At 55.0% G+C, this 23,652-nt stretch overlaps 1 protein-coding gene across 2 annotated transcripts in view; it reads left to right on the top strand.

Moving 5' to 3' along the window:
- PIK3R5 (phosphoinositide-3-kinase regulatory subunit 5) overlaps positions 1-23,337 on the top strand; it is a 36,411-nt gene extending 13,074 nt beyond the window's left edge. The window contains exons 5-18 of one of the 2 annotated variants that reach the window (XM_075559136.1): positions 9,269-9,338; positions 13,467-13,641; positions 14,102-14,255; positions 15,853-15,936; positions 16,209-16,929; positions 17,026-17,200; positions 17,874-17,996; positions 18,479-18,604; positions 18,780-18,873; positions 19,006-19,082; positions 21,792-21,885; positions 21,961-22,043; positions 22,557-22,669; positions 22,791-23,337. In XM_075559136.1, coding sequence (XP_075415251.1) covers positions 9,269-9,338; positions 13,467-13,641; positions 14,102-14,255; positions 15,853-15,936; positions 16,209-16,929; positions 17,026-17,200; positions 17,874-17,996; positions 18,479-18,604; positions 18,780-18,873; positions 19,006-19,082; positions 21,792-21,885; positions 21,961-22,043; positions 22,557-22,669; positions 22,791-22,938 — 2,237 coding nt within the window. In that variant the 3' untranslated portion in view covers positions 22,939-23,337. Of the gene's footprint in view, positions 1-9,268; positions 9,339-13,466; positions 13,642-14,101; positions 14,256-15,852; positions 15,937-16,208; positions 16,930-17,025; positions 17,201-17,873; positions 17,997-18,475; positions 18,605-18,779; positions 18,874-19,005; positions 19,083-21,791; positions 21,886-21,960; positions 22,044-22,556; positions 22,670-22,790 lie in introns of both variants that reach the window. The other variant, XM_075559135.1, reaches the window with a different exon arrangement.
- The last annotated feature ends 315 nt before the right edge of the window (positions 23,338-23,652 follow it).

The following is a 23,652-nucleotide window of genomic DNA, read 5'->3' as shown; positions in this document are numbered from 1 at the left end:
ATATCAGATCAGACAAAATACCAAAAAGGCCCTTTAACATTTGGCAAAGCAGGCAACGTCTTTTTGAAGCAACAAATACTATAGAATAACACTCATGTGCATTTATTATGTGTTTTTAAATTAGAGATTAAGAATGAGGTGTTTCCCTTTACGTCTTTGAAGGTATGATCAGGTCCAACAATAGTACATTATTGGTATAAGAATAGGCAAATGGAACAAAATTTAATTCTTGACACAGATGAAACATTAAAAAATTTATTATAGAAGAGTATCATCCTCAAATCCATGATGAAAAAGCGGATCATTAAATAAAAGGCTATCGGGATCATGGCAGGAAGAAGGGGAAAAGAGCTGCCGTGTGACTTTAAACAGATGAAATGAAGAATTTGAGGAAACGGCGTGGAGGCCACATCTGATCTCCTCTGGCCCCCAAGGTCATTTACAAAAAGGCAGAGGTCAGAATTCATTGCAATAGTCCCAGAGAACTCGTGGACCGTACTCCTGGGGTCTAGGAGGGAAGTTAACAAGTTACAATTCAGGATCAGCAGTGCTCAGGATACAGTTGTGCAATGGGAATAGTTTCTTGTTTGCTGTGCCAGCAGGTAGGCATCTTTGGCAGGACCTTGGATTTACACCAGAGGGCTAGTAAAATGCTTCCTTCTTACTTTGCAATGGGTGGTGTCGAGCTTGGGTTGGGGAGGGTGTCCTCTGTGGGGAGACTGCTTCCCAATTTCAAGTAGAACCAGCTGGCTCCCCTCAGCTGAGGACACGCTATGCCCTGAGACACGCTTGTGGCTGACTGGGTGGGAGCTCTTTTCTGGGTAACCCAACCAGCGGATGTGGAGCCTTGAGGTGGGCTGTGGTGAGGCCCAGAACCGAGGGGCAGTGGGAGTCGAGGCCCGGGGACAAGAACCCCGCAGAGCAGCATCTGGAGGTGGCAGTGGAATGAGGGTTCTGTGGCCCAGCCTTTGTCGTCCTGGGCCTTCCCTTCCCTCCCCAGGGCTCCCCTGCGAGCTGTGAGGAGACCTGCTGGCTGAGGAGAAGGCAAGTGCGTGGAGAGAGATGCTCAGACCACTTTATCTGCTCCAGAAACTTCTCCTCTGAGGGAGGGAAAGCAGAACCGAAATAGGAGACCATATTCGCTCTCCTTCGTGTCCGGGGACTATTTCCAAACAGTTAAGCGCCCTCACAAGATAGAGTGAGCCACTTTCAAAGACACAGCCAACTCACTAAAGAGGGGCCAGTAGGGCTGTGGAGCGGAGCTGAGGGAACCATGAGGGTCCTCAACAGAGAAAAACCACACTCACTGCCACAGAGTTGATGCCAGAGACCCTATAGGACAGCGTAGAACTGCCCCTGTGGGTTTCTGAGAGTGTAACCCGTTCCAGGAGTAGAAAGCCCCATCTTTCGCTGGCAGAGCATCTGGTGGTTTTGAACTGCTGACCTTGCATTTATCAGCCCAACGCTTAGAGCTGGTTTAACAGGAGGCACAAGAAATCGATCTAGTCCATGGCGGGTGAGGGGGGTGGGGGGAGGCAGTGCTGGATGGTGCTGAAGGTAAGTGTTGGCTTGCTAACTTCAAGGTTGTCGGTTCAAACCCACCAGGTGCTCACAGGGAGAAAAGATGAGGCTATGTGTTCCCATCAAGATTTAGTCTCAAAAATATACAGCAGTGGGTTGGGTTTGGGTTTGGAAACAAGATTATAAAGCTGGAAACTGAACTAGCTAATAGCTGTTTTTTTTAAAAAAAAACCAAATAGCTGCCATCAAGTCAATTCCAATTCATGATGACTCCAGGTGTGTCACTGTGGGAAAATTCCCAAAGGTTTTCAGTGGGTGATACATATATTTTTAAAGATCATTTTATTGGGGGCTCTTACAGCTCTTAGAACAATCCATACTTCAGTGTATCAAGTATATTTGTTTGTATGTTGCCATCATTATTTTTTAAACATTTATATTCTATATGAGCCCTTGGTATCAGCTCCTCTTTTTACCCTCCCCCTCCCTTCCCACTTTTGTGACCCCTTAATAAATCATAAATGATTATTATTATTTTCATATCTTACACTGACTGCGGTCTCCCTTCTCCCACAGTTCTCTCCCCCTGCCCAGCCCCTCCCCACCTTCCCTCTACCCTCCTGGTAGCAATACTCCCATTTCTGTTCCTGAGGGGTTTATCTGACCTGGATTCTGTGTGTCCTGAGCTCTTATCTGTACCTGTGTACATGTTCGTGTCTAGCCCGACGTGAAAGGCAGGATTGAGGTCATTATAGTGGGGGGTGAGGAAGCCTCAATGAACCAGAGGAATAGTGTGTGTTTCATCAGTGCTATACTGCTCCCTGATTAACTCATCCCTTCCTTGTGACCCTTCTGCAAGGGCATGTCCCATTTTTTACAGATGGGTTTTGGGTCTCTGCTCCGACTCCCCTCATTCTCAACAATATGTTTGATTGTTTGTTTGTTTGGTTGGTTGTTTTGGGTCTTCTGGTGCCCGTTACCTAACCCATCGACGCCTCATGATCACACAAGCTGGCATGCGTCTTCCATGTGGGCTTGTTGCTTCTCTGCTAGATGGGCACATTTGCTTGTGCACCCATCTTGTCTTCAGTGATCGTGCCAGGAAGGTGAGCATCACAGCATGCCAGATTGCTAGAACAAAGTGTTCTTGTGTTGAGGGAGGGCTTGAGTAGAGAGCCAAAGCCCGTCCACTTCCTCAATGTATTGCCATATAACTATATGTAACTAGGCCAATAAGAACCTCTGTTTTAAGGAATTAATATATTTACATAAGTGCACACCTCTGTCTATACCTCTATCCATAGCTCTGCTTCCTAGATCTTTCCTCTGCTTCCTTTTACTTGCCTCCTTTCCCGCCATCATGTTCGAGTGGCTGATATTTTTGAAAGGCGATCATGAAGCCTTTCTCTGGAGGTGCCTCTGGGTGGACTTGAGCTCTGTCCTGTCAGGGAGGCACACCTGTTAACTGCAGAAGGGAGTGAACCTGGGAGTGGGAGCTGTCTTTTCTGCCAGACACAAATCACTTACACTGGGTCACACTCTTCCTAATGAGCGGACCTCATACCTTATGAAGCCTGAGGCCTAATCAATAGCAAAGTGTAAATCAAACACATCGCTCTCTTCTACCTGACCCTTGAGGATCCGTGGTGGTGCAGTGGGAACCCCTCCTTGAGAGAACGATGAGGCTACTCACACCTGGAAAGATGGGCACCTTGGGAACTCACAGGGGCAGTTCTGCTCTGCCCTACAGAGTCCCTGTGAGTCAGAATCACAGTGAGTTTGGTTTTAATTTGATCTGGCTCTGACTTAAGTGAACTTGTTAGAAAAATGGGTTATTATGGGGTTTTTTTTCCCCAAAGGTACTGATTGTTGTAGACTTGGGGTTTTTGTTGTTGTTGTTTGTTTGTTTGTTTGTTTTTGTTTGGGGCCTTATTTCTGAATATTTTTGGACCCTGATCAGTTTTCTTAACATCACCCTGCTGCTGAAAGAGGTGCCGTGTGGGCATGGGAGAGGGCTGGATGGAAGCCAGGGAATGTGGGCTCAAAGAGAGAGGAGGGGAGAGAAAGGAAAGGGATGCGAGGGAAGGGGATAGAGGAGGAGAGAGAAGAGGGAAAGAGGAGAGGAGAGGAGAGGAGAGGAGAGGAGAGCAGAGGAGAGGAGAGGAGAGCAGAGGAGAGGAGAGGAGAGCAGAGGAGAGGAGAGCAGAGGAGAGGAGAGGAGAGCAGAGGAGAGGAGAGCAGAGGAGAGGAGAGGAGAGCAGAGGAGAGGAGAGCAGAGGAGAGGCTGAAGACTCGCTGGTTGCCAGTACTTGGCACCAGACTGTCCTGGTTTGAAATTGTGGTTCTTCTGCTCACCAGCTGACGGGGCCTTGGGTGAGCCAGTGACCTTACCTGAGGCTCAGAGTGCTCGGCGGGAAGAGAGGAGTGAGAATGCCTGCCTCTTAGAGAGTCATGCTGACCTTGACTTCAGAGTTCCTGGTCCTGTTTTCTACAAGGGGAAACAAGTATAAGGTGAAATGGCAATCTAAGAAAAGGATTTGCAACTGACAACCAACTCATGAAGCGCTCTTGCCAAGTCTGTCTGCAGCTCGGGGAAGGAGCGGGAAGGCCGAGATCCCAGCACAGCCCTCGGTGGCTGACCAAAAGGGTGGAAGTTCTAGTCTGGCCACAGGCACGTGGGAGCAAAAGAGCCCTTTCATCTACTTCAAAAAAAAGAAAAAGGATCCTCCATGGAAAACCCTCCCAGAAGCTCTGGCCATGGAAGCGGGCCATCTAGATAGCGTGGATTTCACAATCCCCCGGGGAGCTGTGGCCCACTGCTTGAGAAACACCATGTAGGGTGTCCTGAAAGAGACAGGGCCTGGCACGATCACAGGGCGAACATGACAGGGACTTGGGGAGCTGGGTGCTCCACCCCAGGGAGCCCTAGTAAACCAGCTGCCATGGCAACAAGCGAAGCAGCTCATCCTGCTTTGATGTGGCTGGGAGGACACCAGCCAAGTGAGCAAGCCCATGCGCCTCCTCCTTCTTCCGGACCTAGAGCGTGGCCCACCACCTCCACTCTGGGGGGGGGGGGGGCCACAGGAAACCTCATGTTGATGCTGCTGGTTCCCGCCTACCTCAGTCCTCTTGGGGCTCAGCCCAAGTGTTTACGAAATATTCTTACTCCACGTACCACGTACCCAGGGCCAGATTCACATGAATCAACTTACCATCTTGAGCAGCTGAGAGGACAGCGTACATGTGTGAGTTTCTCTACGATTTCCAGAGCACACGGACCTCAGTAATCACATCTCCCCCAGACAACAGCCCTGCGGGGGTGGAGGGATGATCTATACACCAGCAAAGCAAGGCCCAGGGCGATGCAAAGCCCCTTGCCCACACTTGGAAGTCCAGTGTGAGAAGCAGTCTGAGCCCCTGGGGATGATAGAGACCATGGAGCAATGAAGAGGGAAGAGGGAGAACCGAGGCATCCGGGTGGCTGTGAGGCTGAGAGTCCTGAACATGCCCCAGACCGCCAGCAGAACGAGCCAATAGGTCCTAGAAGACCTATGACCGCAGAAGCCGCGATGGCGGACCTTCATCTTGCTTGCTTTGGACCTGTTATCAGGAAAGACCTGTGGCCAAGAAGGGTCATCGGGTCTGGAAAAGAAGAGGACCAAGCGAGGATGAGGGAAATCTTCATTGTGCTGGACCGGCACAATCACTTCAACAATGGACTCAGATGTACCGTGCTCATGACGGCGGTGTGGCCCAGGCCGCATCTCTTTCTGTTGTGTGTAAGGTCACTCGCTGTGTGTTGTAAGAGCCGGAGCCGATTTAACCCCCAAATGTCTCGTTTTGGAAGATCTGGGATTCTTCCCCCACTTCTTATTCACCCCGTGGTTTCTGGGTGTGAACGTGGCACCTTGTATGAGGAAGACAGTCAGCAACTTACCACACTCTGCCCAAGAATCACACAACAGCCTAACATGGACCTGTCTGTGTGTCCCTCTCGCCGCCATCAAGTCCATCCTGACTCGTAGTGACCCTGTGGGTCAGGGTAGAGCTACTCCTGTGGGTTTCTGAGGCTGTGACTCTCTACAGGTGTACAGACCCTTGCCTTCCTCCTGCATACCCTGGGGGTTTCACACTGCTGACCTTGTGATGAGCAGCCCCAATGTTGGTGCTTACAGGGGTAAAGAAGATGAGATTCAACTTGTCTCGGCAAGGTACTTGAACTTCACCATGACTGATGTCCTGTCCCCAGGCTTGACCCCTATAGGCCGGATCCTCTTGACTCCCTGGGGGCTGTTGAAGTTCAGTGACAAAATCATTACTGTCCATGCAGGTGACCCAGGCTTGGGTCCCACATCATGTACCTCATGCCCGGTCTCCACCCATCTGTCAGTAGAGCTTGCTTGTGGCTATGATGCTAAAGAGGTTTCAGTGGAGCTTCCTGGCTGGTACAGAGTAGGAAGAAAGACCTGGCAGTCAACTCCCCGAAACAGCCAATGGGATCCTGATGGAGCACAATGGTCCAACCCCTTGTGAATGAAGTTACTGCCTTTAGACTTGGTGCTTGATAGAACCTGACAGGGACACATTTTTCTGCTGATGTGCAGCCCTTGGGCCAGTCTGCATCCATCAGAGCAAGGCATTCCCTTCTGCTAAGGTGACCAAAGAAGGGTGTGATCTAAGAGCCAGGGGACAGAGGCTTCCATCAGCTCTAGCTGCCTGATTCAAACTCCATGTGAGGTTGAGGAGTGGCCCTGGGCTGAGGGTGCACACCCCACTGTCTTGCAGAATCATGGGAGAGACTTCTGACATCACGGGGAACACCAGCAAGTGAGGGGTGGGCAGTGCATGTTCTACACCCAGCTCGAAGGAGTCAGCTGAGCTGAGCGAAACCTCTCTGCACATGGCACTATATCTTCTAATCTGTTCCCCGGCTGGCCCAGCCCCACCAGTCCATTCCCTCCCCGCTCTCCGAAGTCACATCTCCTGATAGGCAGCAGGGGCCATGATTGAGGAAATGGATGCTTGTTTAGGATAGGCCTGGGGTGTTCCATCTCTCAACCATAAACCCCTCTTAGTGATGTTTGGTATCCTGGACATCCATCGCCAGCCAGACGCCCTCTGAGACACCCTCTGAGTCAGGGTGTGCCAAGAGGTGCCGTCGGTGTTGTGGTCGTTAGGTGCCACCTGACCCATAGCCCCCTGACCCATAGCCACCCGACCCATAGCCACTCGACCATAGCCCCCCGACCCATAGGCCCCCAAACCATAGCCCCCCGACCCATAGCCACCTGACCCATAGCTCCCGACCCATAGCCACCCGACCCATAGCCCCCCCAACCCATAGCCACCCAACCCATAACCACCTGACCCATAGCCACCCGACCATAGCCCCCCAACCAATAGCCCCCCGATGTACCTCAGAAGGAACACCACCCAGGGCCGCGCCATCCTCACCGCTGGTCTTGTTTGAGCGCAATGTTGCAGCTGCTGTTTCCGTCCGCCTCGCCGAGGGCCTTCCGCTTTTTCACTGTCCTTCTGCTTGAGCAAGCATGATGTCCCTTCTCCAGATATGGGTCTCTCCTGAAAGCACGTCTCATAAAGAACGCGAGACGAAGTCTTGCCCTCCCTGCCTGTGGAAAGCATTCTGGCCGCGCTTCGCCCGGGACCGATTTGTCTGCTCCTTTGGCAGTCGGTGGTCCTTGCAGCATTCTTCGCCAGCACCACAATTCAAATGCGCCGGCTCTTCTTCACGCCTCCTCATTCAGCGGCCACCGTTCACATGCATGGGAGGTCACTGAAAATACCACGGCGTGCGTCAGGGGTACCTAAGTCCTCAAAATAACATCCTTGCTTTTCAACACTTTACAGGGATCTTGTGCAGCAGAATTACCCAAGGTAATTTCTTCCCTGCTGCTCCTGTGAGCATTGGTTGTGGATCTGAGCAAACTGAGGCCCTTGCCAACTTCTCTGTTGGCCATGATGTTACCTATTGGTCTAGTTGTGAGGATCTGGGTCTTTAGATGGAGTTGCAATCCATACTACAGGCTGCAATCTTTGATCGTCATCAGCAAATTCCTGAAGTGCTCCTCAGTTTTAGCAAGCCAGGTGGTGTCGCCTGCATATCATAGGTCGTTAAGAAGCCTTCCTCCGATCCCGATGCTGCAAACTTCCTATATTGCAGCTCCTGTGATCACTCGCTCAGCACACACACTGAATAGTGTGGTGAGAGGACGCGCCTCTGACACGCACCTCTGCTGATCTTAAACCATGCCGTAGCCCCTTGTTCTGTTCGAACAACTGCCTCTTTCTTGATCCATGTACATGTCCCGAAGGAGCACAATTTAGGGTTCTGGAAGTCCCGTTCTTCTCACGGCTATCCGTAGTGTGTTGTGGGCCACACAGTCAAATGCCTTTGCGTAGGCAGCGAAACACAGGAAAACATCTTTCTGGTGTTCTCTGCTTTCAGCCAAGACCGTGACATCAGCAATGACTTCCCTTGTTCCAGGTCCTCTTCTGAATCCAGCTGGAGCCACTGGATCATTTCAGCAAAAATTTACTTGCACGTGACATGAATGATATTGTTCTGTAATTTGGGCATTGTGTTGAGTCACCTTTGTTTGGAATGGGTACAATTATGGATCTCTTCCAGTCAGTTCACCAAGTAACTGTCTTCCAAATTTCCTGACGTAGATGACAAAGTGCTTCCAGTCTTCATCAGCCAATTGGAATTCCAGTTCTATCTATAGATACCCCTAAACCCCAGCCTTAGCTCTGAATCTAAAAATAGGGATTCCCTTCTTATTCCAGCTCCTACCAAGTTCAGGATGATGGTCATGATGACACCCATCATCCTGGCTCTGCCCCCTGTCAGCCCAGCCTGGTTTCCCAAGTGATTGTACCCAATAATGTCTACCCCTGTAGAATGGGGAAGCTTCTGGCTTATTTCTGCTCAGCGTGCTTGGATTCAAAGGACCAGCCAAGCTGACAGTCACCTGAGAGACTCTGTGGGCATTAGGGTGGTGAGGTGGGGAAAGGTGAGAGCTCCCACTACCTGGCTTATGCTGAGACTGAGCTGAGTCTGAGGGATGGGAGAGGATGCTAGGGAGCAGGAGCAGGAGACGGGAGCAGTAAGAGGAACCTGGGAACACTCAGCCAGCTCCCAGAATGCCTTGGCTTGACATGTCAGGGAGCAAACCTTTACAGGGTGTGTCGAACTTTGAAATCATAGAACTGGGAAAGGACACAGAGGCCAACAGTCTATTCTGCCACTTTCAAGGGGGCCTGAGGCCCAGCACTGTGCCGAAGCCACACAGAAAGGTCAGGCAGGAACTGGAGCTCCTTCCCTGAGTGTTTCTCCCTTTAACCCCGTTCTCTCTTAGCCAGTCTGCCCTGAGCCTAAGAATCAGGCACGGGGAGAGTGACCAAGAGGGCGATTAGGTAGGTGGGGTTGGGGGGGGGGGGGACAAAGAGCAAGGAAAGCGATTCAGGACAGACTCGTGGCCTTGGAGGCTGAGTTTAAAGAAGGAGGGTGGGATAGGGTTGTTTCTGGTGAGAAATAAATAAAATGAAGTCCCAGACACACAGGAGCTAGCCCAAGATTACCTCCCTTTCTCCCAGGTTCTCCCCCAGGAACCTCGTGCAGAAGCTTTGGCACTCAGGTTGCCTGGGGCCTGGCTTCCGGAGAGGCTCCAGAAATGACCGCCGAAGGAACAAGTCAGCCCACGGACTCGCTTCTTTTACCCCACAGGAATCTCCTACCAGAGGCTGGTGAGGGCTGAGCAGGGCCTGCCCACGAGGAGCCAGCGAAGTTCCACCATGTGAGTGTTCTGGGGAAGGAGATGGGAGGAGGGGCGGGAGGGCCGAGAGGCAGCCTTATGGGTGAAGGAGGGCTCACCCTTCCCGCCCTTCCCCTTCATCACTGGATCTCCTCCCACCCTAGCCCCAGCTCCATTCGAAGTCGTCGTCATGTCACTGGGGGCCGGGGGTGGTTCCGTGGCAGAATGCTCACCTCCCGCGTGAGAAAGTCAAGCTGGGTTCCCGGCCAATACGCCTCGGGCGCAACTCCGTCCTGAGCACGAGGCTTGGGCGTGGCTCTGATGCTGAACGGGTCTCAGTGGCGCTTCCAGACTAAGAAGGACCAGGAAGAAAGGCCTGCTGATGATGTGCTTTCAAAATCCAGTCAGTAAAAACCCCGTGGCTCACAATATACCCTGATCCACAGCCACTGCTAGGGGTGGCACAGGATCCGGCAGGTGTTGTGCGTGGGGACGTCCCAAGTTGGAGCTGGTTTGACAGCAGCTAACAGCACCACCACCTTCATTTACCTGCGCTCCGGCCACAGGATTCCTAACCGAGGTCCATGGACCAATCAGCCTCCCACGACCCTGCGAGTCACAGGGGATATTTTGTGCGCATATTTCTTGCAGGGGGTGGGAGGGGAGTGCTGAGAATATTAAAGGGATCTGATACTTTAAGAGAAAAAAGGATTAGCAAGCCCACCCTACCACGTCAGCAGCATCCGGTCTCTACCTTTTCTCCATTTTGCAGATGGAAAAAGTAGAGCCCAGAGAGGTCCAGTCACTTCCCTTGAAACCACACAGCCAACCAGTGTCTGGAACCTCAGCCTTACTGGATGTTTTTTCCACGACGTTTGTTTTTTTTTCCTGCCTGGTATTAAACCAGTGCTTTCCTTCCCCCGCCCCCCCGCCCCGGACTGAAGCCTACAATTAAAAAACTTGAAAACAAACAAAAAACCCCAACCTTTTACCTGCTAGCCTGGCATACACATACCCTTAACATCTGAAACAATCCCACTAAATGAAACTTTCCCTGTTCGCACAGGGTGAGCTCTGCCCCAGTCCTTCAAGTGTTTAAAAGACAATCCTGGTTGTGACTCACAAACATTGATTTCATCACCCACCAATGGGCGCAGCCTGCCGTTTGGGAAGTTCTGGAGAGAATGCCATCCATTCAGAGGCATCTAAGGCAGCTTTCTGGTCTCTGTGGGCTCAGAAATTACCGTTACCCTCATCCGTCTCCCTCCTAAGCCCCTGGGTTTCATGACACATCACTAAGCAAATATGCCTCAACCTCCTTCTAGGCCAGCGTTTCTCAACCTGTGGGTCGCGACCCCTTTGGGGGGATTGAACAACCCTTTCACAGGGGTCGCCTGATTCCTCACAGTAGCAGAATGACAGTTATGAAGTAGCAACGAAAAAAACTATGGTTTTAATACAAGGAACTGTATTAAACTGTTGCAGTGTTAGGAAGGTTGAGAACCACTGTTCTAGGTAAACATATGCAAAAATCAAAGACCAAAAAACCCCAACCACCACCACTATCTGTGGCGGATTTTGTGAAAGGCAGAAAAGGACCCAAAAATCCCGTGCTTGCTCCCATTCCGTGACTAATAGACCCTCAGGGAGCTGAGGAAGGGGTTCCAGTGGCGTTGTGGGCTACGTGTTGGGCTGGTAACCCCAAGGCCCGGGGTTCAAACCCACCAGCGGCTTCAAGGGCGAAAGAGGAAGCTCTCTGCTAAAATATTGGCAGCCTTGAAAACCCACCGGGGAGTTCTGCCCTGTTTCTACAGGGTCGCTATGAGCCGGAAATGGTTTGATGGCGGCAAGTTTGGTGTTTTGAGGGGCTGAGGCAGACAAGCTGGGGTAATCTTGTGTACTCCCTGTCTTCCCCTGGCACCGTTCTAAGTACCAAGCGTGTTATTAATAAGTTTACTCCAGGTGATCGCTCTGGGAGAAACTGAGGCCGAGAGGAGTTAACAGAATAAGGAAACTGAGGCAGAGAGGAGTTAGCAGGAAGAGCTAGGGATTGGAAGACAGGCTCAACTTTAGTCTGTATGAATCAGAAGAGACAGCAACTTCTTGAGAGAAAATATGCCAAGCTGTGAGGGCGGGAACTGGCTTACTGGTCTTGTCCTAGCCGTCTGTCTGTCCATGGAGAGAAGGGATCCAGGGCTCCAAGGGGCTCAGGGAGGGGCTGCCTATGTGAGCTGCTTGCACCTTTTCTTACACCTGGAGAAATTAAATGTAGTTTCCACCCAGTGGATGAGGACTCTGCTGGACTGGGGTGCTGTCTCCATTCCCTGGATCCCAGAAACTCAGCTCTGGGACAAAAGTTCACAGAGACTGGGGGAAATGTCCCCTGCCGCAGTGCTCTGTTCAGAAGCAGCAAAGAATTGTATGCACGTGTGTGTTGAGAGAGAGCATGTGTGAACCGCCTTCAGGCGGATAGAATGACGTGGGGGGGGGGTGGAATTTGCTTCAGAATCGCCCAGTCGTGGAGGGGGTAGCATGAGAATGTGAGAAAGACCATGTGTGGCTAACTGTTCACCGAGTCCCGGGCACCTGAGGTTCACTCTGCTCTTCACATGGGGCATGCTGGGAGTGGTCCACCGCAGCCCCGCAAGCAGAGCCAAAAGGGTAGCTTTGGGTAAATCTGAAAGAGGAGTCTGTTCCGAGTGGTGGACCCAGGCTCAGCCCTGAAGTGATGCCCCTCCCTCAGGCCAACGCCACCCCCATCCCCGCCCGGAGGCTTGCTGGAGAAATAGGCCTGTCACAGAGTACACCCCAGAAAAACGCAGCTTGGCTCCAAATCACCTGTGGGAAGCACAGCCCTTGTTTCAGCGATCTTGCATCCTGTGAGAAAGGTGTTTAGAGAATTCGTCAGGGGTCAGTGGTAACAGGGAGGCTATCAGCAGGTGCTGCTGCTGTTCTACTTTAAGACACTTGGGTCTGCTTAGCTTTGGAGTTGACTTTCTCGCCGCCAGGAAGTAGGGGCTACCCCTCCTAGAGGGTCTCTCTGGTCTCTCTGAGGACTTCTTCCTGTGCTTGTTATTTGATGGCCATGTCAACTAAGTCCACAAGGACATCAGCCTGGATGATCCAAGGGTTGTAAATAACAAAATCGGAATCCAACGGAGGGAATCGCATCAGAGCTTACACTGGGGTCGCTCGGCTTGCAGAAGGCTGTGGACGGCAGTGGAAGCCCCAAAGCCACGTGCAGGGTCCACACGTACACATCAGCCCCCAGTGAAGCCCCGCTGACCACTGTCAGGGATGGGAGAGCCTCGCTGTCAGACAGAGAGCACCGTAAAGCCAATTGAGGCAGGCGTGGTTAGGCTAAAATGTAACACCTGGTTATTTGACCTTCCGGTTGGCCCATTCTAAAACTATTTCATTGTTTCATGCTTTATGCTTGAGCTATGCAGACAGTAACTGGCTCCATGCTAGGGGTGTGGCGGGGTGGGGCTGGGGGTAGGGTGGATGGGGAGATGGGGGGGCGCTATGGAGGCGGAAATGTTTGGTGGTGGCAAAATGTTTGGTGGTGACGATGGCTCAAATCTTCATACGATTTAATGATTAAATTCTCTAAAGTGAAATGTGTGCCAATAAAGCTTGTTTAAAAAGAAATATGCTTAATGAAAAGTTTAAGGATGAATTTTGCTGTCAAGAATTGAATTCCATTTTGAAAAGGCCCTGATGGTGGAGTGCTTATGTACTGGGCTGCTAGCCCCAAGGTCAGCAGTTCGAAACCATCAGCTGCTCTCCAGGCGAAAGATAGGACTTTCTACTCTCATAAACCTTACAGTCTCAGAAACCCACAGGGGCAGTTCTGCCTCCTCCTACAGGTTCTCTGAGTCAGAAGTGAACCTGATGGAAGTGAGTTTAGTTTTTCGGTTTTTAAAAACTTAGAAGAAAAAAAGGGCAAAGGCAGACACCAAGTTTCCTCTGGGAGTTAGTGCCCTTGAACGTCACCCCACCCTACCCCTACCCTGTGTGCCTGCACACACACACACACACACACACACAGCCTCTCTGGGACTGAGTACTATCAGGTGTGAGGGTGCGGGCCCACATGCTGGCGTGCTGTGTTGTCACCTCCCCCCTGTCACCCTGAAGTGTCCATAGCCTTGTCCTCTGTGCCCCCAGCACGGTGCTGTTGCTGAACCCCCTGGAGGTACAGGCCGAGTTCCTTGCGGTAGCCAACAAGCTGAGCACGCCTGGGCACTCGCCTCACGGCGCCTACATCACTCTGCTCCTACACGCCTTCCAGGCCACCTTCGGGGCCCACTGCGACCTCCAGGGCCTGCACTGCAGGCTGCAGGTACATTCTGGGAGCCTTGGGGCCTAGCGCTGCTCTCCCCCCACAGAGCATGTCTCTGCCCAACCCCAGAATCGGTCTCCAGGGGGCATAGTGGGCCACTGAGAGGGTTTCTATGTGCTGGCACCGTGGGGCGCCCGTGACTGGTGCCTCTGAAGATGGTTTAGGCTGGAGTGGGTAGAGGATGGGAATTAGCTTTGGGCTGAAGCTAGGAATTCCGAGTGCCTATGCTGGCTTACTGATGGGTCCATTCTGTGGCCCTGGGCAAGTCCCTTCCCCTCTCTGGGCGGCAGGGATGAGCGCTGAAGTCCTTGCTCTCAGGCCCATTTTCTAGGCAGAGGCAGAGGGGAAGAGAGCTGGCTCCCTGGCCTGGGTGGGGTCTGATTGCAGTGAGCTCCTCAGAGCTGGATAAAGGTGAGTAGGCAGACCTAAGAGTAAACCCTGTCTCCTGCTGGGCTTGCAGTCCAAGACCCTGGAGGAGCTTGAGGACATCTTCATGGAGACCGCGGAAGCACAGGAACTGGCTTCTGGCGTCGGAGAGGCAGCTGAGGCCCGGCAGTGGCTCAGGACCAAGCTGCGGGCAGTGGGAGAAAAGGCTGGCTTCTTGGGCATCTTAGGTGAGGCTCTTAGGGGAGGCTCGGCCTGCCTTCCTCGGCGCCTGTTCTTGCTCCCAAGGCAAGTGGTCCAGGTTTGTCTGGCGGCTCTGTACCACATCGTCATGCAGGAACTCGGGTTCTTTAATATCTTCTTGCTCTGCCATCCTCTGGAGCAAGGTTCCCATCTACAGAGTTAGGATTGGGTGGCCATCACATTCCAACTTGTGGGAAGAGGGAAGGAGAGCATGAATAGAGAGTGGGGGGTAGCTCAAGAGACTGCACACATCACCTTTGTCACGTGGCCACAGCACTTGCTCCTACCACCTGTACAACTCTATGACCACGGAAGGGAAAAACCAATGAGGGAAAGCATCTAGCGGTCCCATCACAATATTCGAGGAGCCCTGGCGGTGTAATGGTCATGTATTGAGCTGCTCACCACCAAGTCAGCAGTTCAAAACCAGCAGGCACTGCAGGAGAAAGGTGAAGCTTTCTCTCCTGGAAAGAGTGACAGTCTCGGGAACCCACAGGGACAATCCTACCCTGTCGTGTAGGGCCACGGTGAGTTTGAATCGACCCCATGGCAGTGAGTTTGGTTGGAGTATTTTTTAATCACAACATTGAGGAGCCCTGGGGGCATGATGGGTTAAGCATTAGACTGCTAACCACAAGGTTGATGGTTCGAACCTCCTGGCTGCTCTGAGGGAAAAAAGATAAGGCTGCAAATCCCATATAGATTTAGTCTCATGAGACCCCAAGGAGCAGTTCTAAATTAATCCTGTAGGGTCCCCATCAGTCCAAATCGACTTTCTGGCAGTGGGTTTGGTATCACCAGATATTAAGGGAGTCCTGGTAAGTGCTGAGCTGCTAGCCCAGAAGGTGGGCGCTTCCAACCCACCAGCTGCTCTGCAGGAGAAAGGTGCGTCGGCGTGTCTCTAGAAGGGCTACAGCCCTGGACGCCCAGGAGGCAGGTCTGCTCTAGCCTATGTGGCTGCTGTGAGACAGACTTGATAGCACCAGGTCGGTGTGCCCTTATCACAATGCCGGTGTGTTTCCGGGTGGTTCCAACAGTTACCACACTCAGCTGCTACGCAGAAAGCTGGAGGGTCAAGGCCACCCAGAAGTGCCGCTGCAGAAAGTCGTGGCCTTACGCTCTGGAAAGCCTGCCATTGATAAAACCTTCTGGAGCACCGTGCCACTGGGCACCCACGGGGTGGCCATGAGGTGACACCGACTCAGTAGCAACTGGTGGTAGCAGACCACCGTCTTCCTCACCAAACCCTGACTCGATCGCTCCATTCTCACCCCATTTGGACATTGTCAGGGGGCGCTCAGAGGTTGTGAGTTGGCCACATGCACCCAGCTAGTAAGGGACACCGGTGGCTAGATGGTGTGCTTTAGGGAAAAATAAGCAAACCCCAAAACAAACACAGGTCATCTCATCAGGCTGGTAGCCAGGCTGCCTCATTGCTTCTCACCCAGCCCCCAGCCCCACCCATCCAGCTGTGGCCTGTGCGGCCCCTTCCTCAACCTTGCTCTCTGCTGTGAGACAAGGAGATGGAGACTGGACCGCCAGTCTCCTCTGGGCCCCTCACTCTTGCCTGCCCTGTTGTTACAGACACTGAAAGCCCTGGCAAGCTCTACACTATCCCCATCCCGGTGGCCAGGTGCTACACCTACAGCTGGAATCAGGACAGCTTTGGTAAGGAGCCACTGGGCCAAGGTGTGGACAGCGGCCCCTGTGGGGGTTCTCAGTCTGGTCTGTAGCTCCCACGCCCGGCAAGAATATGCCCACCTGGGCAGGTTTTAGTGCCACACACCGGGACTGTTTCTGTCCTTTCTCTTTCTCCTCCTCCTCCCACCCCCTCTTCCTTCCTCCTCGGGGATGTTGTGTCTGAGCCGGTCCCCAGAAGGGTGAGCAAGAGAAGGCAGAGAAGGGAACCCTCAGGTGCCACCTCCCCCGCTTCTCTGCAGACATCCTGCAGGAGATTCTGCTCAAGGAACAGGAGTTGCTCCAGGCAGGGATGGCCGATGATGATGATGATGAGGAGGAGGAGGAGGAGGAAGGCGAGGAGGACGTGGACACCGGGCACTGTGCAGAGAGGGACTCCCTGCTCTCCACCAGTTCAGTCACCTCAAGAGACTCCACTCTGTCCCTGGCTTCCTCCCAGGCCTCCGGGCCTGCCCTTTCCCGCCAGTTGCTGACCTCCTTTGTGTCGGGCCTCTCGGACGGCATGGACAGCGGCTACATGGAGGACAACGAGGAGGGCTTCCCTGAGCGGCCCCCGAAACCTGGCAGCCAGGACCGCAGGGGCCAGCGTCGGTCGGGACCGAAGTTCAACCGGATCTATAAAATCTTCAGGAGCACCGGCCAGCTGATGCTGCGGAGGGACTCCCGGGGCCTGGAGGGCAGCGGGGACGACACCGGGCTCCCGCTGCGCCGAGCCGGGAGCCTCTGCAGCCCCCTGGACAGCATGGGCCCGCCACCAGCCCGGCCCCAGCGCTCCCGCTCCCTGCCCCAGTCCAAGCTCAGTGCCCAGCTGCCCAGCTGGCTCCTGGCCCCCGCCTCCCGCCACCAGCGTCGCAGGCCCTTCCTCAGCGGGGACGAGGACCCCAAGGCCTCCACGCTCAGGGTGGTGGTCTTTGGCTCTGATCGGATTTCGGGCAAAGTGGCCCGGGCGTACAGCAACCTGCGGTAAGAGCCGTGGGCGCGCGGGGCGCCTCCAAGGCCTGAGGCTTCATAGCGCCTGCGGCAGTTTGGCATCTCACCCTCTCCCTCTGCCCGTGCCAGGCGGCTGGAGAACAATCGCCCGCTGCTCACCCGCTTCTTCAAGCTGCAGTTCTTCTACGTGCCCGTGAAGCGGGGCCACGCAACCACACCCAGCGCCTGCCCGGCCCCACGGAGCCAGACGCCCCCGCCCCCCACCGACTCCACGCGGCACCCCAGCCCCGCAGCAGGTCCCAAGGTCAGATCCAAATGGGGTGACCAAGTAGGGTGGACCTAAGTGGGCTCGCATTACCGGAAGGGGCAGTCACCAATCACCCATGTTTATGGGGCCGGGGCACTGTGAGCAGTTAACCAGCTTGGCAGCTAGCCAACCGGCTGGAAGTTCAAGTCTACCCAGGGGCACCTCAGGAGAGAGCACAATCCATTTCTAGGAAGCAGTCACTGAGAGCCGGGTGCAGCACAGTTCTGCCCTGACACACCAGGGGGCATCGTGAGGCCGTTGAAGTATGCTTTTCTGCTTGGGCCAAAGGACCAGCCTGGCACTGTTGCTTAGGCATGGGGCTGCTGTCCTCATGGTGAATTCAAACCCACATCTGCCCTTCAGGAGAACGAAGAGGTTGTTGGTTCCAGTAAAGATTTAGCCTGGGGAACTGTAGGGTCACTAGAAGTCCGAATGGACTCCACATCAGTGACTTCTTTTGGTCTATGCCTGGCCCTGGCTCCCAGTGTCGGCCCCCCCGCCCCTCCCCACCAGCCCTGCCCTTGGCTGTGACAGATAGTAAAAGTGGTCAGCCCTTTCCAAAAGCAAGAGAAGCTTAAGACTGGGACACCGTGGCTGCCGGGCTCCTGAGCCTGTCTGTGCTGGGCAGGCCTTTGGGACCTGGCCGTGACCCTTCCTCTTCTGCCCGCAGCTGGGCGCCGTGCCCTGGGAGGAGAGCACCAACGATATCTCCCACTACCTCGGTATGCTCGACCCCTGGTATGAGCGCAACGTGCTGGGCCTCATGCACCTGCCCACGGAAGTCCTGTGCCAGGTAAGTGGCGCTGGGGGCAGAGGGGCTCACTGGCTGAGGGCACTGGCCACACTTAGTTAGAATACCCGGGGCTTGGGGTATCCAGCTGGAGGGCCCCCTAGGGGGCCAGGTCTTACTTGGAAAAGATCAGGGAGGGGAAGTTAGGGGCAGGGCAATCGGAACTCCAGAGGGGGTGGGACAAGGAAGGGGCTTCGTTTTAGCTGCCTTCCTCAATTCCTCAGAGGCCTGCCCCTCACCTGAGGAAGAAGGGGTGGCGGGTAGGGGCAGAGGGAGGGGAGTGCTGCCATTCTGTTTCCCCAGTCCACGTGCCCATCTCCCCACCCTGGTGGTGGACCTCTGCACGTCTCCCTTATTTCCTCTTGTGCGCGTCTCATCCGTCTGCGTGGCTGCCTCTGCTTCCCTCTTCTTTCCCTCACTCTCTCCTCACTCGTCCCCATTTCACCACGACCACCACCCGCCGCCCCCTTCCCGCCCGCCAGCAGTCACTGAAGCCTGAGTCACAGCCCCTGGCCGGCTCTACAGCCCAGCTGCCCATCCTGGCTGACATGCTGCTCTATTACTGCCGCTTCGCCACCCGCCCGGTGCTGCTGCAGGTCTACCAGACAGAGGTACGTCCGTCCGCCCGCCCCACGTACCTCCTAGCCCAGCTCCCCGAGCACTCAGCCGCCCTGGCAGGTTCTATGGGACCCCTCGGCCCCCTGTAGCCCTGCGACAGCCTCCCAGCAGCCTGGTGGGCAGGCGTGGGGAGAGGGTGGTCCACATGGTGCCTGTGGCTCTCTCCAGCTGACCTTCATCACTGGGGAGAAGACCACCGAGATCTTCATCCAGTCCCTGGAGCTGGGTCACTCGGCTGCCACCCGGGCCATCAAGGCTTCCGGTGAGCACTGGGGAGCCCAAGTGCAGGCACAGGGGGGTCCGGGGAGGGGGAGGGGCGGGGCAGGGTGACCTGATCTGTGAGGGGATGGACAAAGTGAGAGGGTGTGTGAAGCGTCTCTTGGTTATGGTGCAGGTCCTGGCAGCAAGCGACTGGGTATCGATGGCGACCGGGAGGCCATCCCGCTAACACTACAGATTATTTACAGCAAGGTAAGTGCTGGGCCGAGACCCTGGCCCTCTGCTGGCACAGAGTCCCCCCCCCCCCCCCCCCGATGACCTTGGGCCCTGTCTTCAGGCTGGGAGGCGGTGGTGGGCTCCCCGGGCCCCCTTGGATGCTGAGAGAGCACACTGTTCCCTCTCCCGCCACCTCTGCGCTCCTAGAAGCTTCCGAGTGACTTGCTCGGGGGTCTGAGGGGCCACTGTGTCCGCTGGGTGCCTGTCGGGATGGGATGAGGCAGGGTAGAGGCCAAGAAAGGCTTGTGGTCACAGATGGGAGAGCTTCTTTTCTGTCTTCTTTCAAAATATCTTTATTGGTGATGCTGTGGGCTAGGCATTAGGCTGCTCACTGCTCGGCTGGTGGTTCAAATCCACCGGCCACCCCACGAGAGAACAATGAGGTGCCAGCTCCTGTAAAGACTCACAGTCTTGAAAACCGTGTATCTGGTTGCTATAAGGTTGAATCGACTTGGTGACAGTGGGTTTCATGCAGAGCTCCCTTCTGGGAAGAGCAAAGAGAAGACAGCGGGGTGTAGGGGGAGGGTAGGGCCCCCATTTCACTCTGCTAGAAGAGGGAGGCCTGGTGGCATGGAGGGTTACATGTTGGCCTACTAACCTCAAGGCCAGCAGTTCAAAACCACTGGAAAGCCGAGGCTTTCTCCTCCCATAAAGAGCCATGGTCACAGAAACTCACAGGCGCAGTTCTGTTCTGCCCTATAAGGTTGCTGTCACTCGGAACCAACTCAGTGGCAGTGAGAGCTGGGAGACAGACAAGAAACAGGTGAACAAGTCTCTTTCAGCACGCCATGGGAGGCCAAGCCTCTCAGAGAGCTGCTACAGAGACGCTGGCTCCTGGAAATCTGTGCCTCAGGAAGTCAGCAGGAGGGGCCAGTGTGCACTGGGCGCTGACCGGGGGTCACCTACTGTGCCCCACGCTGTTCCAGGCACCGGAGTGAGCACAGACTGAGCGTAGACCCGAGACAGGCAGGGTGGTTAGTCATGGGCCCGTGGCATCCACATGATAAAAGCACAACTGTGACAAAGAGAGCATGCAGGACCATGGGGATCCCTACGGGACGGTTCCATCCCCGCAGCCAGGGAATCTGGAGAAGGCCCGTCTGAGAGGAGATCTGGATCCGATGTGTGAAAGACGGGGTGTTCATGAACCTGAAAGAGAGCCATAGACTCTCTCAACGTAAAACAAAAGCAAAACCTTGCCATCATCGAATCAATTCCATCTCACACCTACCCTATAGGACCGGATACATCCGCCACTGTGGGTTTCCAAGACGGTAGCTCTTTGCAGGAGCAGAAAGCCTTGTCTGTCTCTGTTTTCGCATGGCTGACCCTGCAGTTCGCAACCCAGCATGTGCAAAGGCCCTGCGGTGTGAGGGAGTGTGCACCTCCAATGGCAGTGAAAGACAGCCAGAGAATCGAGTAGGAACGTGAGGATATAAAGGAAACCCAACTCGCTGCCATTGAGCCAGTGCCAACCCATAGCCACCCCCCTGGGTTAGCCACACCCCCTGTGGGCTAGCCACCCTGTGGGCTTCTGAGAGGGTCACCGTTTATGAAAGTAGAAAGTCCAGTCTTGCTCCTGCGGAGCTGCTGTTGGTTCTGAGCTGCTGACCATGCGGGTCGCAGGCCAATGCATAACCACTACCCTCCAGAGCTCCCCCAAGAAATAGGCAGGTCCAGAATACCAAGGGCAAAGAGGGGGGTCTTGGTTTAAGAGCAATGGATGTCCTGGAAGGGGTTCCTGGGTGGGGTGGGGTTGAAGGGGCGTGGCATGATCGGGGTCAAGGTTTGGAGGGGTCCTCCAGCCGGGTGGGAAGGCCCATGAGGAGGTGGTGTGCCAGGAGAGAAATGGGGCAGCTGCAGTCAGATGAGCGGGCCGGGCAACAGCCCCCGGCCTTCGAGGCGATGCTGACTCCTAGCGACCCTCTAGGACCGGGTAGAGCTGCACCTTTGGGTTTCTGAGACGGGGACTCTTTCCGGGAGGGGAAAGCCTCACCTTTCTCCTGTGTAGCCGCTGGTGGTTTCGAAGTGCAGACCTGGCGGTTAGCAATCCAACGTGTCACCACCACGCCGCGAGGGCTCCTGATGATAGCGGGAGTGTGTCTGTGGATTCGCTGTGCCGCATGCTTGGCAATGGACTAGGAAAAGGGAGGCCCAGACTTGGTACTTTCATCTTCCGCCACTGGCAGTCCCAGGCCCTGACCCAGGGGCACCAGCGAGGCCCGGGGTTGGTGGCGGAAGATCAGGGGTTGAGCCTGAGAGGTGTGGGGAGAAAGACCAGAGTAGGCATTTGCATGTGTGGACCTGAACTCTGAGGTGACGTATGGCGATGGGTGCATAGGTGGTCATGGAAGAGGAAGCTGGATGGGAGTCCCTAAGGGAGAGCAGCCTGGAATAAAGAGAACAGAGGCCCTGGCAGAAGCCTTGAGGACCCTCCTGATGTCATGGTGGCCGGGGGGATGGGACTCCCACAGGGCAGAGAAACAGAGGTGGTGGGAAACCAGCAGTGCACCTCACCGAAGGCCCAGGAGTGCTGGAATCCCCCCGCCAGCTCTCAGGCCCCCACAGCCCTCCCATAGGGGTTCATAAGAACAGCACCCTCTCCTGGCGGGCCTGGAGCCGCCTCGCTTTGGAGAAGGTGCAGGTGTGGGGGCTTCTGGACAGGGGGTTTCGCTGCACTTTCAGGGCACCATCAGTGGCCGGAGCCGCTGGTGCAACATGGACAAGGTCTGCACGTCTGTCAACCTCAGCAAGGCCTGCCGCAAGCAAGAAGAGCTAGGTGAGTGGGCGGGCAATGGGGCTGGTGATCTAGAGAGCTCGGTGGAGCCTGGCCTGAGCCCACCTTGCCCCTCAGACTCCAGCGTGGAAACCCTGACATTGACCCTGACCGAGGTGGTAAAGAGGCAGAACTCCAAATCCAAGAAGGGCTTCAACCAGGTGAGTGCTTCGCTCCTCTTCCAGGTACACCCCTGGGCGTGGGGGAGGAGAATGTGGGGGTGGGGGTGGGGGATGTCCCAGGGCAGGGCTAGGGCAGGTGGGTGGGAGAGGGTGAGAGGCAGGGGTTGTGCACCTGTGTGGAGTGGTGTGAAGTGCAGGGGAGAGCACCTGTGTGTGTGAAAAGGTTCCCTGGCAGATATCAGGTGGGCCTGAGCCCGAAGTCGAGGGACTCGGGGACCCTGTGGCTCTCGCAGTGAGGGCGGGGGGTCAGGCATTCTGTTCTCCAGCCACCCTTGCTTCGTCCAGATACGTGACAGGGCCGAAGCCAGAAAGATGGCAGGCCTAGTGGAAGCCCCCCGGACCCCTCCCCTGGCCTGGCCCATGACCTGAGAGCTGCCATCCAACGCCCCCATCCTTCTCCTTCAGACACCATGGGCAATGCCCTGGGAAGGAGCTGTGGGCCAGCAGCCGGGTGACCAGGGCGCTGGGTACTGACCCGGGGCTTCCTTCCAGATCAGTACATCACAGGTCAAAGTGGACAAGGTGCAGGTCATCGGCTCCAACAGCTGTCCCTTCGCCGTGTGTCTGGACCAGGATGAGAGGAAGATCCTGCAGAGTGTGGTCAGGTAGGACGGAGGGGTGGCTGGCTCCGCCTCGGCCAAGCAGGGTCCCAAGGAAGGGTGAGGAGGAGGCGGAGGCCTGGTCTTACTCCTGCCCTGCCCTCCACCTCCACCCCCCACCCCGCAGGTGTGAGGTCTCACCCTGCTACAAGCCAGAGAGGAACAGCCTCCACCAGCCACTTCAGAGGCCCTCCTACCCGCTGGCGCAGACTGCACCTGACCTCTGCTCCCTCCTCTGCCTGCCCATCATGACTTTCAGCGGAGCGCTGCCCTAGCACAGCCGTGGCGCCAGGCTTCACAGGAGACCCTGGGGCAGCCTTCTCCGAGCCCCCACTTCCCGGGCGCTCCACAGTTAGCTGTGAGGGTCTCGCTCCCGTGGGGCCCTGGATGACCCTGCGCCAGGCAGGGCCAGGGATTAAGATGGTCTCCGGGCACCTTTGGCTTTGGGGCTGTCCTGGGAAAGAAGCAGAGTTGGCCAGAGAGAAGCTCAGCTGCATAGCCCTCAGCCTCCACTCACGAGCACGGGCTGGGAGTCTTTCTAGAACAATGTGAGGCTCTGGGGTGGGGCTTAGGCTGCCTCCTCCAACCATCCTGAGGCCCACATTGTATTTGGCCAAAGACTGGGAGAACCCGTTTTATCTGGAGTTCTGTACCTTCTGCCCTGAGACTCAGATGGTAGAAACGCCGATGAGATCTCTCTTTTCTCTCTCTCTCTCTCTCTCTCTCTCTCTCTCTCTCTCTCTCTCTCTCTCTCTCTCTCTCTCTCTCTCACACACACACACACACACACACACACACAGAGATGGTAGAAACATCGATGAGATCTCTCTTTCTCTCACACACACACGAGCCCACAGAAACAGATACTTACACACATATAGATACACATATATACACATACACACAGACTCTCTCTCTCTCTCTCTCTCACATTCTTTGGGCCTTCTGAAAAACAGCACTAACATTTGACATGTCTCCTGTCAGTTCCT

Source organism: Tenrec ecaudatus, chromosome 10, assembly GCF_050624435.1.
Source record: "Tenrec ecaudatus isolate mTenEca1 chromosome 10, mTenEca1.hap1, whole genome shotgun sequence".
Classification (NCBI taxonomy): domain Eukaryota; kingdom Metazoa; phylum Chordata; class Mammalia; order Afrosoricida; family Tenrecidae; genus Tenrec; species Tenrec ecaudatus.
Note: the sequence above shows the minus strand (reverse complement) of the source record. Positions and strands in the feature narration are given on the sequence as shown.